The sequence below is a fragment of the Acanthochromis polyacanthus genome, chromosome 9 (assembly GCF_021347895.1).
Source record: "Acanthochromis polyacanthus isolate Apoly-LR-REF ecotype Palm Island chromosome 9, KAUST_Apoly_ChrSc, whole genome shotgun sequence".
Lineage (NCBI taxonomy): Eukaryota > Metazoa > Chordata > Actinopteri > Pomacentridae > Acanthochromis > Acanthochromis polyacanthus.
Genome location: NC_067121.1, coordinates 37,754,865 through 37,771,706, shown reverse-complemented (window position 1 = coordinate 37,771,706; position 16,842 = coordinate 37,754,865). Strand labels below are relative to the sequence as shown.

Here is a 16,842-nt window from a genome sequence, read left to right as displayed (position 1 = left end):
TTACTAATTTACAATCTGCAGTTAATGTCTTCTCTGTAATTTTTACACTTTGAGGGCTGGATTGGACCTTCTGGGGGGCCGGTTTTGATGTTTGACACCCCTGGACTAAACAGCGTCTTGCCCTTAAACTCATACTGAAATCACATTCCTGCTCTCACGTCGTCTTGAGGCTGACTATCTTTGCTTCTCCTCTGCAAATTAACAGCACCGAGTTCTGCTCTGAGGGGCTCACTTTAATTCACACGCACCAGAGTTCCCAATTCTTAAAGCTGCAATCAGCGAAAAGCCGGTGATAATTGGACGTAACGGTGTTGTCTCAGCCGTACTGTATTAGCAGGCGCTCCTGATGCAGCTGCTTTAGAAAGCACATGATTTACGGCTCATTCATCCGTCATACATAGATCACACAGATGAGTTGGCCTGACAGAGCATGTAGCTAAGACGACTGGTCCACCTGGATACATGAACAGGTTTTAATTATCTGTAAGAATAGTGGAAAAAATATTACAGAATGGTTGCAATTTGGGTTTGAACTGTTATGTTTAAATCTCTTCAGTACATTGTCGTTGAATAAATATAATTTTGCCACATTTTTGTGATATCGAGGGAGATTAATGCTACAAGTGACACTTTTCAGCACATCTTTAGAAACATCCTCGGTGTCATATTATCGGCCCGATATTGGCAGAAAAATGACAAATTAATGCCTCGATTTCGCCGGCATTTACCACACTCATAGGGAGGGGGAGAGTGTGAACTGTTATTTGAGACCATTTAAAATGGCATAAATATGGCATTTTCACCATAACTTAATTTGAGTCAGTTTTCTTATTTTGCACATAATGATGAAAGCCTTGTTGCATCCAACGGAGCATCACAATAAAATGAGGCATGATGTGTTAATTCCACCACAGGAGATATGTGATGCTACCTAAAATTAGGTAAATAGCCCACAGATATCGGTATCGGAAATTGAGAATTGGACAATATCGGCATATCGGTTATTGGCAAAAAAGCTAATATCGGGCATCACTACTTTAGACATTGGTTTTTCCCCACTACAAGAACTCGTAGGACGTTTAATGGTGGCATGAACCTTTGTGCATGTCCCAATGATAGGAATCACCCCTGTAGGACTTTATCAGGGCCATTTTTGGGAGAGAAACGAGTATCTACTCCATTTTGGGCACTTTTGACGGTCTCTGAAACGCTACTATCCTGAACCCTAGGGCCTATATCAGTTTGAAAGATTGAAAAAAATAACCAATGACTGTAACTGAGGCATCCTTACTTTATCAGATGCAGCGGTTTAATCTGTCTTAATGTCTGCTCTACTGCGAGTTCAGCTTTGCTTATCAGAAACAACATTATCTTTCAGTGCGATATAAAGGTTCATCATATCAGTAACTTATGACTCGTACACAGACAACCCACCACAGCTAATTACTTTCACCTTTTCAGCATGTTGGCACCAGTTATACTTTTTGTGTTCTGTTTTTTTTTCTTTGATATTGTACCAGCTGTGTTTTCAACAGCTTGCAAACAAAAAGAGGGTGTTAAATGAGTCACTGGTGATGTATAACATTTAATAGAGTTGTGGTGATGATGGGAAGAGAAGCGCTTACCGATGGTGAGGTCGTGAACCGGCTGAAACCTCTTGTCTGTGAACTGTAGTAATAGACATGATTTTCCCACACCTGAAAAAAAAAAAAAGAAGACACAAACAGTATTAAAGAGGGGTCCAATTCAGCAAGACTTGAACTACTACACATAACAGATACATCCACAAGCTCACAACTCCCACACAGCTCACACACACACACTGTGCTATTTGTAGGCGATGACAGTCTGCAGGGAGCTACGAGGGTACAACAAGAATTCATGTCGCATAAATGCAACCTATTCAAATTTAATATGGAATAAAGGAGTCAAAAAACAGAGGAGGAAGATTACACAGTATTTTTCTAGCCTTGTTTTAGTCAGCATAGCTAACTAACTGCTAGCAAACTAACCCACCAGCTGGCTACTTCGAATGTGTGATGCCAGTGTTTTTCCAAAAGGGCACTAATGAATCTGCTCGTTATCAACACTACGCTACACTACACAAGGCCCCGTTTGTGTGAATATTGCAGACTGTGGAAAACAATTACATGGATCACAACTGTAGTCACGCAACAGTTTCTACATTATTTTTTTATTTAATGTACAAAGCCTGACCATCTATAGATTTAGATTAATCTCAAGACAAAACGTAGACAAAGTCAAAAGATTCACGGAGGCCTTCAGTTACAGAAACAGAGTGTTATTTCCCTGCTAAAACACAAACAAGTAAAGGCATGAGAAAACACGATAAAAAGGTTTGGTGCAGTAGCAGCTTCTACTACAACTTACATTTCCCTCGAAATTAATAAAGTATCTATCTTTCAATAACCTGTTCCAACCCTAATGTTCATCCTTTGACAGTGTATGCTGGTGAAAACTACACTAAATATCCATAAAACGAAGAGCTGGGCGGTATAGGTGAAACGTTTAGCACGAAATAATGCTTTCTGTCAGCTGAAAACAACAAGTATTAATAATCTTTAATGACCCATTTTGGAGTTTGTTCATGCAACTAAACTTTGTGTTTCATTGTGTTTTTTTCTGATGCGCTTAGGTGAAACTACTGAACAATCTTCTTGTATTTGCTATGAAATATGGATAGGCCATAGGAGAAGCTGAGCTGCCTAGTTAGCATCTGTGAACATCAGCGTTTAGTGCGGAGGATGAAAATGTTAGCTAGCAGTTATTCTGGCGTGTTTAGAAATACTTGTTGAATTCATCATTAGTTCAGTCGGGGGTCAGAGTTTTTTTTCGTATTGATTAGCGTGGATTTTCTTCTCATACATTAATATCAACTTCTGGGCAAACTTCGCTTTCGGTGATTTGTTCTTTCATTTCAGTCGCGCTCATTTGCGTTTAACCCGCTCGTTTTTTGTTGCATTTTATTGTGCATATACCAATTTCAAAATAAATTCCAGTCCATCACTCTGTACCACAGCGTTGGTTTAATTTTCTTCTGTTGCCATCCGGTTCCCCTAGACAGTCGGGTCGTGGCAGGTATCATTTGAATTTGTGATTATTGGTAAACTAAACGTGCACTTCAGGTCTGATAAAGCTAGCTCTCTCTGTCTGTCGTCACTCTGTGGTCTCAGAATTGTCTCTGAAGTACAGACAAACCAGGAAATGATCCATTGTCACAGTGGGTGAGGCTATGACAACAGCTAGAAGCTAAGGTAATCTGATCAACCTCAGTCGATCCCACATAAACAGAGGAGAGCGTCCTAATTTAGTCACTCCTATTTCTATTTTACATTCAGCTACAGTCCCTCTTATATATCACACGCTGTTTAAAAAAAAAAAAAAAAAAAATCACATTAAATGTACATCATTACTACCATTCTTGATGACCAGTAACTGCCATTGCTATCAGTCCTGAAAACCCCTATTAACCAATCCCTACTATAAAGTGCCTATCATAAAGGTCAAATTTTAATTTTCAGCATGCACAAGCAGTCTTAAGCACATGTGTGGAATAATGATATTGTTCAAAAGAATGCAACCCTTAAATGCAAGAAAAATAAATACATCAAGCGTTGAATTCAGCCATTTACTCCATCTAACGCATTATATTCATCGTGAGCATCTGCTAATGCTCTGTACTGATGTTTCAGTGTCTATTTGGGAACAGATGTTTACTGATCTGTAAAAAAGCGAACCGCACCATCTTCACCCCAACCTAATTCAATTCAAAAGCTTTTAAGAAATCCTAGAGTGTGCAGCAGTTTCAAAAAAAAAACAAAAAACAAGAAGCATCGAATTTAACACTATTTTTCCCAGTTTATGGCCGATAAGCATTCAGCGGGGGTTAAGGAGAGCTTTTGCATATGTATGTGTGGAAGAGAAAAGCAGCGGACTGGAGGAGGGGGTAGGGTGAAGACAAGAACAAAAGAGGATGCTAAGGAGACGCTGACAGAGATTCATGGAAGTGAGGGTCATTCAACTCCCTGGTTTCCAAGGGTCACCATTGGCAGGCAGTGGTGTTGCTAGGCAGGGACTGTGTGATGATGATGAGGGATGGAGGGATCTCAAGGAGGGAAGACGGATAAAAGGTGTAACAGCCGTGTCACCGTCACCTTGCAGTCAACAAGCACCTGCATACAGAGCAGTCATCCACTAACAAGACACACAGAAAATAACAAGCAGTTTAGGTGCTACTAGCTACTTTTTCCAATTAGCTAAATTAGCATCAACGTGATTACCAGACCATTCTAGCATAACGCAACTTCCCATTTCAGGCCAAGAGGTAACAGCGTGGTGCCGGTGGTATGAAGCAGGAGCAAGCCACCTATAATCAAAGCCTGCTGTGCCTTCAAATGGCGAGAGAGGCTACAATCATAGTGGGAATTAATGGAGGGCTAAGTAATACGTTTCCGTGAAATCCCTTTCCAGCAGCTTCTAGCTGAGGTAATCACGCCTCACCTTCCTTTATCGTGCAGAGGGAATTCTAAATCTGGACAGACCTGCTCGGCTATCAATAAGAGAACAAGTTAAGTGGACTACTGACAGGTGGAATAATAAAGTTGGTCTGGCTGAGCAAACACCGGTGATAACCAGCGGCTTACATTCTGCTTTCTTACAGTCTCTTTCAAGTGGGAAACCTACGCTAGCTAAACATCTACGTGCTAATTATGGGAAAGCTTTGGCGAACACACCTTTTTCAGCAACCACACACAATATATCGAGCACTGAAACACACCTGGCAAAGTGAAATAGAAACCACGGCTCTGCTCTTCACACAAGCAGACCTGGTTAATGCGATTTTACAGTTTCTGAAAGCTGGCTTAAGCGGTCGTCATAGCAACAAGTTCATCATTCATGGCCAAACCCACTGTAGGTCATCCCGACTAATACAGTAACTTTCCAACAGGGCTGCAAAACCAGGCATCCACAGATCAATAATGGTGTAATTGTGCTTTTTAAAGGAAAATGTGTGAGTTGATGAGAAGTTAGGAAGATTCTAGATATTTAAACGACTGTTTCAGCTGCCTCCCTCTAATATTAGTCACCATTCTGTGGTCCAGATCAATGTCCCGCCCACAGCACTATGTGACATTACTCTGATAAGTAAAAGCCTTTCAACACTAAAGGATAAACGCTGGAACGTTTCTTTAAATTAGACACATAGGCCGAATTCTGGCACCTAAATTTTGGTTTATGTACATATGCATGCTATCGGCCTCCTTGTTTACCAACAATCATTATCAGGTCTAAAAATAATATGGGTCAATTCCTAAATATATAAGTCAGAGGTGTTGAACATGCAGTCCAGTCCTCCAGAGGGTCCAATCCAGCCTGACTTTGTAATGTGCAAAAATTACAGACAAGACATGAACTGCAAAGTGTAAATTTGTAAAACTATACATTTAAAATCATTTCTAGACCATGACAAGTTGTTTTGATCATAAAGTAAAATATGAGATTGTTCCTTTGTGCCTCGTTTTTGTCATATTTAGTCTTGTTTCTGTTTTTTGTCTGACTTGTGTCGTTTGTCTCATGATTTGGTCGTTTTGTGTTTCCTTTTAGTCTCGTTCACCTTTTTTGTCTTATTTTTATCATTTTGTGTTTTACTTTATTCATTGTCTTTTGTGTCTTTTCTTTGGCTCGCTTGTCCATTTTTTGTCACTTTGTGTGTCATTTTTACAGTTTTGTCTTATTTTTTGTCTGACTGTACTAAATCATTCAGTTCCAGACACCTGTGACTAAATGTTTTGTACCTTTGCAGATACTCTGATCTGTAAAGGTGTAATGTGTAAATGACAAACTGAGGCATGATGTTTTAGAAATTGAACTTATTTTTCTTAAGAAATTCCAGGTTGTTCATAAGGCTTTGTAAAAAGACAATTCCTTCAATGTGAACCTTTTCAGAAAGTATTTTTCTGAACTAAAACAAAAGAAAATTTTCAGTTGTGGTTATTTGTAGGTTATTATGCTGTGATTTTACTGGTCGCTGAAGATCAAATTGGGCTGAACCTGAACTAAGATGATTTATCATAAATGAATACATAGCTGTACATAGTTTGAAACTGGACAAGAGAAGTCAACAGCTGACACAAAATTCAGATTTTTACCAAGTAAAACATCTTAAGTATGATAGAATGCTATATATATATATATATATATACAATAAATGCAACGTAAATGAATGTGACCATCATTAGTTCAGCAGACATTTGGTCCTAAACCAAACCACTAGACAAACTGAAACTGATGAGCTGTTGGCACCAAATGAAGAACTAAAAATGTGAATGTCTGCACAAAATTTCAAGGCAATCCTTCCAACATTTGTTGAGAAAAAATTACAAAATGACTCAAAATTAAGGGACCAACAATGAAGACAACCAAGCCAAGTGTTTTTAAGTTCACCGCATAAATACTCACAAAAATATCAACTATTCCATGGTTTTAGATGAAGCTTTGAAGCAAGAAAGCCAAAGATAAATCTATTTCTGAATGACACTTCAGTAAAAGTCAATTCATCAATGAGCTCATCAATTACTGTTTTTGCTGCAGATGTGTCTGACAGTTCAACAGTAGGCTGCTGAGATGCTGCTCCGCTCACTTACTGCAGTAACCTGAAGCTTAGCAAGGTCAGCAGAGAGGAGCACAATCCCTGCTGAGGAATCTGACAGAAAGCCCGTCCACATGAGCCGTCCGTGCACGCCAGTTACAGCTGAGGCACCCGCAAGCAGAGCAACCGATCTGAAGCCACCGGAGCTGCCAAATCACAGCGTTTCCTGTGAGCCGACAGCAGCGATACAACCTGTGAGTCCTGAACTTGTAGTTTTAGAGGTTGTGAAAAGTTCTCAGTCAGCTTCTTGTACATGAACACACACTTGTTTGGGTATTCCAAGCCTTTTTCTATGCTCTTTTCGCAGGTTTTAGGCGAGTATGTCTCATCATTGTCGGTCAAATCTGGGGTAACTCCTCCCACAGAGACCAGATAAAGCAGTTTTGGACAGTTAAACTCATCAAGTCTTTGAGGGAGGATCATCACATTTCATCCGCACCCAAACAATCTAAACCCTCAAATAAAAAATATAATACATGAGTCAGAATACCACTTTGTCTGAGGCAGCTAGTCAGAGAATACAGTGTAAAATCAGGTCATATGATTTCTTGACCACACATACCACACATGAGGCTCAGCTAAAATGCCTCATTATTACGGAACTTCAGTTATTAGCTGAAAAAGTCTCTCTAAGTTAAGATACATTTCATTAGTGGGGACATTTTCCTACACAAAGTTAAACTCTAATTCAAACTGAACAGAAAACTATTCTCATTTCTGTTATGTAACAGGCTGTAGTCCAACTCTGTTTTCAGTTGTAGCTCAAAGGTTTGTTTGAATTAACATACACATTACTAATGTTTGTGTTGGGCAGTCTTCACAGCTATCACAGCTAAAATACTAGCCGATAATGAGAAAGAAAAAAAAAACTGTAAAGCAACTGTCTCTAGATGTCTTGTTCCACACAAATGAACTCTGACATGAGTTGGTGAAGTGTAGAACTACACAAGCAACTATTAACCAGAGGGATTAAACTAAAAAGTAGCGGTAGTTCATTAGAAGTAGCATTGTACTAGACAACTGTCATGTTCAATAGAGCTTCACCAACGCACCATTAAACTGTGGACCCCTGAGGGCCGTTACTGTCAAACTTTACTGACGGTAAAAACATGTACTGTGCAGCTAAACCTGGAACGTCTTAATACAAAATATTACTGAATGGAGGGCAGTTTGAAGTATTATTATTATAGAAGCATTGATCTTAGTGTCCTCAGTTAAAAAAAATACAATAAACTTTAAACAAAACACGTCAATGCTTCTGTTCTGACGACTGATGCTTTACAACGCACCTCCAAATCCTCCAAACGGGGTCAAACCGTCTCAGAAGTGGAAAGTCTCTGGAAACTTGCAGACCTACAGGCAGCGCTCACTAGAACAGAGTCTATTTTTGGAAGTTTAACCACGTACAGAGGCTATAATTTTCTGTTCAGACTCGGCTTGTCGTTCTGCCAACATGATCTGTGGACGGCCTGGCTGGACGCCACCGGTCAGAGAGGATGTCCGACTTTAAACAGAATTCACACAGTTTACAGTTCAATCAATAACTCTTTCACTTTAGTAATTTTCAGCTTCTGACGTGCTTCATAGAGCAAAGTCTCTCCTGCAACACTGAATCTGTGGATTGTATGAAGTAACATTTTGAGCTTGTTCTATTAGCTAATAGCAGAGAGAATACGTGGGAGAGAGAGGAGGATGACACTTGGCCCTGGGGATGTTATGCGACCAGTACTGTAAACTCCCAAACCATTAGAATGTCGCCATGTCGGTTGACTTTAAAATCAACCTATAAGTGAGGTGTTCATCCAATCAGGTACAGCCAAAGTTTGCACAGCTGTAAGGAGGGTGAAACCTGCAATGCCTTAATATTCAACAGCACCTGTCACTAATTTAATCATCACACTGCCTGGTCCGACACCTATCAAGCGTCCACTATTGAAAAGCAGCACAGTTCATCATGTTCCAAAACGCTATGTACACAAAAGGATGAAGCAACTATCGGCTGATGCTGGGGAAATAAATGTCAACAAAGTGATCGAGACTAAGCTGGAATCCTGTTTGACACAAGGTTGCGATTTATTGTATACTAGTAGTTTAAATTTTACAAAATGTGGACAATAATTACCATTACCTTCCATGAAATCTAGAAATGCAGCTCTATATTATGTTTGCATCTTGGGTCTCAACACGTACCACTGCTTACAGGCCTGCTTATGGATTATAGTGTAAGCAGACATTATGAGTTCAGAGCAGCCACAACTGGGAACCAAAGTGTTAGCACCTAAAGAACAAAATGTCAGACACAAGACAACTTTGAACATAACTTTTGACAGTTCGGGTAGAAATACTACAGCTGTTTGCCACAAGGCTGTTTCTTCTGTCTCAAATGCTGTCTTTGCAATAAATCTAGAAAAGATCATCCACGTACATATCTGACTGACTGAGTGATTATCGCAGATCTAAGCCAACTGTGTGGAATTTAATCTGCACACCCAATTGTTGGACAACTAACCAGTGTTTCTGATGGATAGTACGGTGCTGGTAAGAGTTAGACTGTGACCTGAAGGGGGACAAAGAGAAGGCCTTCACAGTAAGGTTCTGTCATGAAGCATCAGTTGCCGTGGACAAACATCACGGCGACCAGAGGATGGAACTTAAATTATTTGCTCTGACTCAACAAGACAGTTTCATTCTTACAAATGGACACACCCAACTGAAACATGTCAAACTACTGTACTGTCAGACCAGACACAGATCGAGAAGGACAGATAAAAAAAAATGGCTGCGCCAAGCAGCAACCAGCGAATCTCCATTAGTCTGCAGAAGGTTAAGATAAGGAGAGATAGATGTAAGATATATATATATATATATATAATGAAAAGACATGAATAGATGCAAAATAACTGACCAGATATAATAAATAAAACATTTCTGCAGACAGGCAACTAAAGCAGGAGATCATAATCAAATATTTTTATCCTATAATGGCATGTTTTCTCATAAAGCATTGATGATGAAGCAATTTTTTTTTTGGTAATTTTAAGTAAACAAAGAGTACTGTTAGTATTGGTATTTACATTTTGTTTTATCTGTTGTAACCCTCCTGTTGTCTTCACTTATGGGCACCCCAAAAAATATTGTTTCCTTGTCCGAAAAAAATCCCAAAATTCAGCAACAAAAATCCCCAAATTCCTGAAAATTTGCAAAAACCTTCAGGAAGAAAATTCCTTAAAAGTTTCACTTGAAAGTTTTATTTTAAAAAAATCCCCTCAAATCTGGCAAGTATTGTAAATATTTTCAAAAAAATGAGTAAAAATCTTTCAAAAAAATCCTAAAAATATTTAAAATGATTATATATATATATATATATATATATATATCAGTAAAACTTCTACTATTTTTTGAAGAACATTGAGAAAAAAATCAACCAAAATCCAGTGAGATTCGCTGGATTTTGGTTGATTTTTTTGTGAATGTTCGAAGAAACATTTTTAACATTTCTTTTTTCTCACCAAAAAATGTTGAAAATGTGGACATCAGAAGTTTCACTGTGAAAATAGATTTTCTTCCCACATTTTCAAACTTTAAAACGGGTCAGTTTTGACCCACAGGACGACACGAGGGTTAAACTTTTAGTCACATCTACTGAAAAAAAAAATGTTGGTCACAATGTCAAAGATGAGCTGAAAAATGCTAAGTTTTTTAGACTAGGCCCAAAAAACATAAGCAAACACTATGTCCCTAAAATATGAGGCTCGTGTCAGAAACATTTGGAAATATTAACTGGCTTTACTCTGACAAAATTAAAAGGATTAGTCAAAGCAAAACACAACCGGACTGACTGGTTGTTCAGTCTTAAATTACTATTTGCAAACAGTTAGACAGATAACACTGAGAAACACAATTAATTATCAAACACAGCTTGCATCACAGAAGAGTAGAACATGAGAGCCTAGTTTCCTGTCTGATGAGATCTGTGCGTTTATATGTTACGCATGTCCAATTTCAACGAGTGTGCCTATTGATCACTTTGTTGACAGAAATCACATGATCTACAACGAGCAAACATCCTGCAGCTTTGGTTCTTGTCTTTTTTCAGTGTCACATCATTTACTGGCCTTATTGTTCGATTATTAATATCTAGGGTCAAGCGTCTCTGATGAAGGGGTATAATGAAAATAAAAGTTTTTGTCCTGAGTTGTGTTACTGCAGTAAAAGAATGTGTGGTATTTCAATATTTATTCTCGCTGAGTCTCTTGGACCAATGTGACTCAGGGTATGTCCAGAGAGAACACAGCCAAACAGTGTGGGATTATGTAAAATCATTTCAAAATCTGCTTCTTGGGTTTAGAAATCAAAAAACTCCGGATACTAAATCTACACTATGCAATATTTTTACAGAGTTTTATCACCCTAACCCTAATGTTTTTGATCTTGGGGCGTTTCCAAACATTTCTGGGCCGTTCCCACCAAATTAGCAAACACATTTTTGCCTTTCCTACATTCTACTCTTCCTTTCTTGTGGAATAACTACAGTACAAGAAACAAGAATCTAGGATGGCCAGGTAACCAGATTTTTAGGCGTGCACACTGGCATACCTGAACATACAAACGTCAGTGTATAAAATAACATTCACACTGCAATCTTATACAGTGTAACAAGCCTGCAAGAAAAACAATCTTTGAAAGACAGATTTTGCAAAATTTTTCCAATATGGAGAGGTGTTTACATGCTGCTAATGACAGTTATTGAAATGTTCCACTCTCTCATTTGCTTGAGAAAAAGCCCATTCCTGAGATTCTAAGTGTTCTGCATAGATGGAGTATTTCTGGTGTAGACGAGCATCAAATTTGGACCTTGGCTGCAGTTCTCTCTGGTACTTGCTACTTGAGATAAACAACAACAACAGCAGCAGGCAAAACATGAACCTGTGTCGCAATAACCCTGTAGTAAACATGCAGCCCACCACAGTGATCACCTAACCATCTGATTACCACTCATAACCTCAAAAAAACAAATGAATATGCACTTTAAGAGCCTTTTCCTGACACACTCAGTAGCCTACACTTAAATTCATTTTTTTTCTTGCTGTAGCCTTCTAAACTAATAATAATTTGATTAGTGCTTTGATGCCTGGAGACACATATTTGCATCCTGACTGTATATTTAGCCAGCTATTTAATGATCGTAACACATTTCTCACTCTGGCTCATTTGACTTCTGTTAACCCTGTCTGCTTTTCTGACACTGGGGCCACATCATTATAATACAACAGCATTTTAAATGCACCTGCTGCCACACTGCAAGCTAACTGAGCAGGGCCCCCAGCAGTACAACCTGCTAGCTGTAAACAGATGATAACGCTACCTATTTTTTCACCGGTTCCCCACACAGGTGGCTACACGATATGAACACCTAAGATCCTGCAAAACAAAATACGTAGTAGAAAATTCAGCAATGAGTCCAATCGTAGTCGGAAATCTGGTGAGAAATTAGAGCTGTTCTACGCCATTTCAGGGAATATTAGAGGCTTTAGCTTGGCCTTAACGGAGAAGAAGCTAAGCTCATGTTAACTGTATTTTGTGGATACATCCACAACAGAAAGACGTGAAGGCTGCAGTTATTTTTCCTGTGTATTAAGATCTAATGGAGCGTTAATTTGCTGTCGTGACAGCTGTTTGCTAAACATTTAGTGGAGCAGACGATGCTAGCTGGGCAATTAGCTACGTTAGCAGACTGTGGCTAACACCCCCACCCTCGACGCAAACGGACAAAAGGCCCAACACAGATCTGCCAGTGTCAACAACCGCTACACCGAAGCAGCACAGGTGAAGCTTGTGTCTGGGTGCCTGCGTGTAGTTTTCTGGCACTGTCGGGGTGTTTAAACGTTATTCAAATACGTTAATAGGGAACATTGGAGCTGTCATCCCACCCCTTGCGTCTCTGCTTTTACCACGTCATTGGACTATCCAACACTGCGGAAATACACCGCTAGCTAGTGGCTAGCAGCTAACTGGATGCTAACTGGCAGGCTAGCTGCCACTGGCTGCGTCTTACCCGTGTCTCCAATGATGATGTATTTGAAGAGGTACGCGTACGCCATGGCCCCTGGTTTGTGCAGTCAGCTGTGTCGACCGTTACACCTTCGTAAAACCGACCGTAACCGTGTGAAAAAACGTAGCTGACAACCTCTTAGCCTGTTTTTCTCTGTCGGTGCTCAGGAAGGAACAATAAACAGCTAGAGCTTCGGCTCGACGTCACACGGTCCGCCCTCGCCACGCTACAGAATGATGCGATCAGGGTCCGCTCGGAAACTTTATGTTGAGTTCACGTCCTTCGCTCTTTACTGAACGAAATAGACGTACAGTGTACAATAAAGCCCTGTTAAATATCAACTACGTTTTACATTATTCTAAATTGTACTACCTGACAGTAATTGCATGTCGTTTAAAAATTTAACGGTAGGTTGTTTGCTCTTGTGTAGGCTATATTGGTAAGATATGACACTTTTCTGGAAAATTTCTGATCCCTCAGCTCTGTTTGATAAAATTATATAACCAGTACCACCCTTACCACAATATACAGAAAAATAAATATAGAATAGCTGAACACAGAATTGATGAAACCATCACAAACACACTATGTCTATAAGTTAATGACTATAAGTTGATTTCAACATTCCAGTCTCTTTATATAACCATACAATGGCAATACAACAACATAGCTAAGCGAACCACTAAAAGTAAAAAAAAGAAAAAATAAGACTAAAGGAGTATAGAATTGATTCTTCGTGATTTTGATCCATAATCACATCCAATTACAAAATAAACTGTTAATTTGTTTTTGCATTTTATTAAGTTTCAGTCAGAACTATACTTTACTATACTTGATGTCACACCCACTGTTGTGATATTATACCCATGTGAACTTTCTGTCTTTATCAAATGCTTTTCAGCAACATATAAGCATTAGTTTTGGGTTATTTTATGAAATCATTGAAAAGATACTTATTGCAAACCTTAACTCTCTCAATTTGTCTTCTGTCTCATTTGAACTATGCTCACACCTAAAATGATAAACTAACAGTTTGGATGTACTATGGTAAAAATACAGGCACCTCCATAGGAACTCTTTTCATCTCTGAGACTCAAATCTTGTATTTTTTTTCAATGGATGTGACATGGAGAGTTTGCTGAACGGGTTGTGTTGCTCTGTCTTTCTCTTTAAAACACCCCAAAGGTGTGCTGTATTGGATTCCAGCCAGGTGACATACTTGGCCGAGTCGTAGTTCTGAGTTTGTTTTACCTTTGAAACTCCTGTGTGATTTTGGCAGTGTGCTTTGGATCATTATCACACTTAAATAATCCTCCTCTGCCAAGTTTCTGCACACTGGGAGGCACTTTGTCAGCCAGTATTTTGGTACATCCACAGATATTCATGGTGACATCTATAAATATCCTCTCCCCAACACCTTTTGCACTGATCCAGCCCCGTTTCATCACACTGCCACCTCTGTGATTCACTGTTGGGACGATTTGTTCGCTGTGGTAGTCCTGACCAGGTTCATGAGAGACACAGACAACGAGATAAAAACCATAGAATATACACTTCCGTTGTTTGGGTATACAGGTTATATTTTAACTTATTAAATGTATAAAAATTTACTTTTCTCTTTTCGACGCCTCTCCTCATGCGAGCTAGCCACGTCCTACTCAGAAAGAATCTGCTCATACTCCAAAAGATAAAGCATTCTTCAACTAGAAATGCCTTAAATCATAATCACCACTGTTCGAGTGAAGCACCGAAGGAATTTATTGGCATAAAAATCATTCATTCTAGTAGTGGCATGTTGCATTTACTTATTCAGGACCACAGTGTGTTTTCATCCCATTAGATGGGAATTTTCCTGCATTAAGATTAATAACCTCCAAAATATCCCCCCTTTTTCATTCAGGTATGCTTTATTCAGATTTACACAGCCTATTTTCTACATATTACTACTAATTAATATTAATCCTCACCCTAACTTCCCGATCTTTAACCTAAACTAGACCTTAGATGAAGTCTTCATACTAAAATTAATTGATATCAAGACTTGCATATGTCCCTGAAATTAAGGCAGGTCCCCACTATCTCATTATCTAAATAGATTTATTCATTTACACACACAATAAATTTGCCTCAAACCTGAAGGCATGATAGCCTAAAAGTGAAAACATTTTCGCCTGTGATTCCAGCGCTTATCCTTCTGAGAATCGAGGGGAAAAGCATCTTTAAAAACTAAACTTTTTTTATTTCCTGCATTTTTGGAGCTATAACAAAAACTGAAAATTTATAATTTAAAAAAAATTCTGTATTTTAGATCTTATATCATATCTACTGCAGTCGATAACAGAATGATTTTACTGTAATAAAAAAAACAGCGGCCTTTGAAATCAAAATAGGCTGACAAGAAAACATGCCAATTCATTATACAATTAAACTTTAAGAAACTAAACCAATAGTTTAAAATTTAAGAGGTTGAATGAAACATAGTCATAAACAACTCTTTATTACATTAGTCACTTTACGTAGAAAATAAATCGTTCTCATGTCCATAACTGTTGACATTCATAAAGCTACTACTATTTTTATTGATCAAAAGTTTAACTGAACTCTGACCCCAATTTCTAATTTCTGACATGTTCATAAGCAAGAAAGAATATGATAACCATCAGTAAAACAACGATACCTTAATATCTGACTCAACTTTTCTCTTTTCCTGCTGTTGTCTCCATTTTGTCTCAGCATAAAAACAAAGTTCCCCTCATCCCACCCAATCATGAGACATCATTGGAAAGGCCAGGATGTCCTCTATTGAACACATCAGGATTTAGTAGGGAAGCTCAAATGAGTCACAAGATAGAGAGCAAAAACAAATGTCCAGTACAGAGGACATAAATGAATGAGCTGGATCTCAGGAGGATCTAAAGACTTCTCCAGCTCTGTATGCTTTCAGCTCAAGGTAACAGACGGGCGTGTTCACTTCCTGAATTCAAGGGTTAGTTTAATTGCAAGTGGATTTTCTTTTAAAGCTGTTGCAACAACTATTCGATAAAAATGATTTTTAAAAAAAAGCTAAACCGCACAGTCACGTGACAGAGTCCTTGATTTTGTTGTCAGCAACATCTCGACCATGAAAACAAGGTCAGGAAGGAAACTCAGTGAGCATGACTCAGCTGCTGCACAGAGGAGTCACGGCTTCGAGAAAACTCATGAAGTAGGAGGATTCAGTGAGTAGAGCCGGTGTGTGGCGACAGCTTCATCGGCAGCTGACTGGTTTAATTCTCCCTTCACTGAAGAATGATGCATGCTTCTGTGGTTCCTGCAGCAAATGACGGATCAAAAACCTCGAGATGTCACCTCTAATTTAGCTCTGTGACACTGACTGGAGGTGACTGACAGGCTGACATTTCACTCTCTCTGGTGTGTTTCCATGGTTACAGCAGCATAAAAACTGGACCCTGTTCACCCAGTTCATGCATTGATCTAGCCTCTAAACGGCTTTGAAAATGAAGACACTGCTGCCTCGTAACAAACAGGAACAGTAACACCGACTAAGAACTGATGGGTGTGCGTTGAAAAACAGGGCAGGAGGTGTTAACAAGTCACAGTTACTTACAAAATATGTGGATTTAAATCAGGAAAAATGTTAAACTCCGAATTAAAGATGCCAATCATGATCGGGTTGAGTGTGTGACAAGTACATGTTTCTTAATAATCATTTAAATAAGAAAATAGCTCTTTAGATTCACCAGTCAGAACAGTAGCATAAAATAAAACACCTCCAATCGTCGTCTTTTCTTGACTGTGTGGCTAATTACTGCACTGAACCACTCGATGGCAGCATGTAGACAGGTTACTGCAACATCAGCAGTGCATGCATAGCGAAATAAAAATCTAAATTAAAGCTCAATGATTGCTTGTTGTTAATATGCAGATTTTTAATGGTCAGCAGACATAAATCATTATAATAATAGTTTAACTGCAGCTGCAGGTGAGCTGTATTGTCTTATTGTTTCCTGTAGGGAGAAGCAAAGTGCCACGTTTTAGAAAAGACATGTTAGTTTGTGTATAGCAGGTGCCAATGTGCTGTATTATTTAACTATATCATGCAAATGCAGCTGTGGTCACT

The 16,842-nt window shown here is 38.8% G+C and overlaps 1 protein-coding gene across 1 annotated transcript in view; it reads right to left on the bottom strand.

The window, feature by feature from the left end:
- rab2a (RAB2A, member RAS oncogene family) overlaps positions 1–12,956 on the bottom strand; it is a 39,482-nt gene extending 26,526 nt beyond the window's left edge. Inside the window, exons 1-2 of the mRNA XM_022200910.2 lie at positions 12,726–12,956; positions 1,626–1,697 (exon numbers count right to left, since the gene is read on the bottom strand). Of these exons, the coding sequence (XP_022056602.1) occupies positions 1,626–1,697; positions 12,726–12,771 (118 nt within the window). The 5' untranslated portion in view covers positions 12,772–12,956. The remainder of the gene's footprint in view (positions 1–1,625; positions 1,698–12,725) is intronic.
- Positions 12,957–16,842: the final 3,886 nt, after the last annotated feature.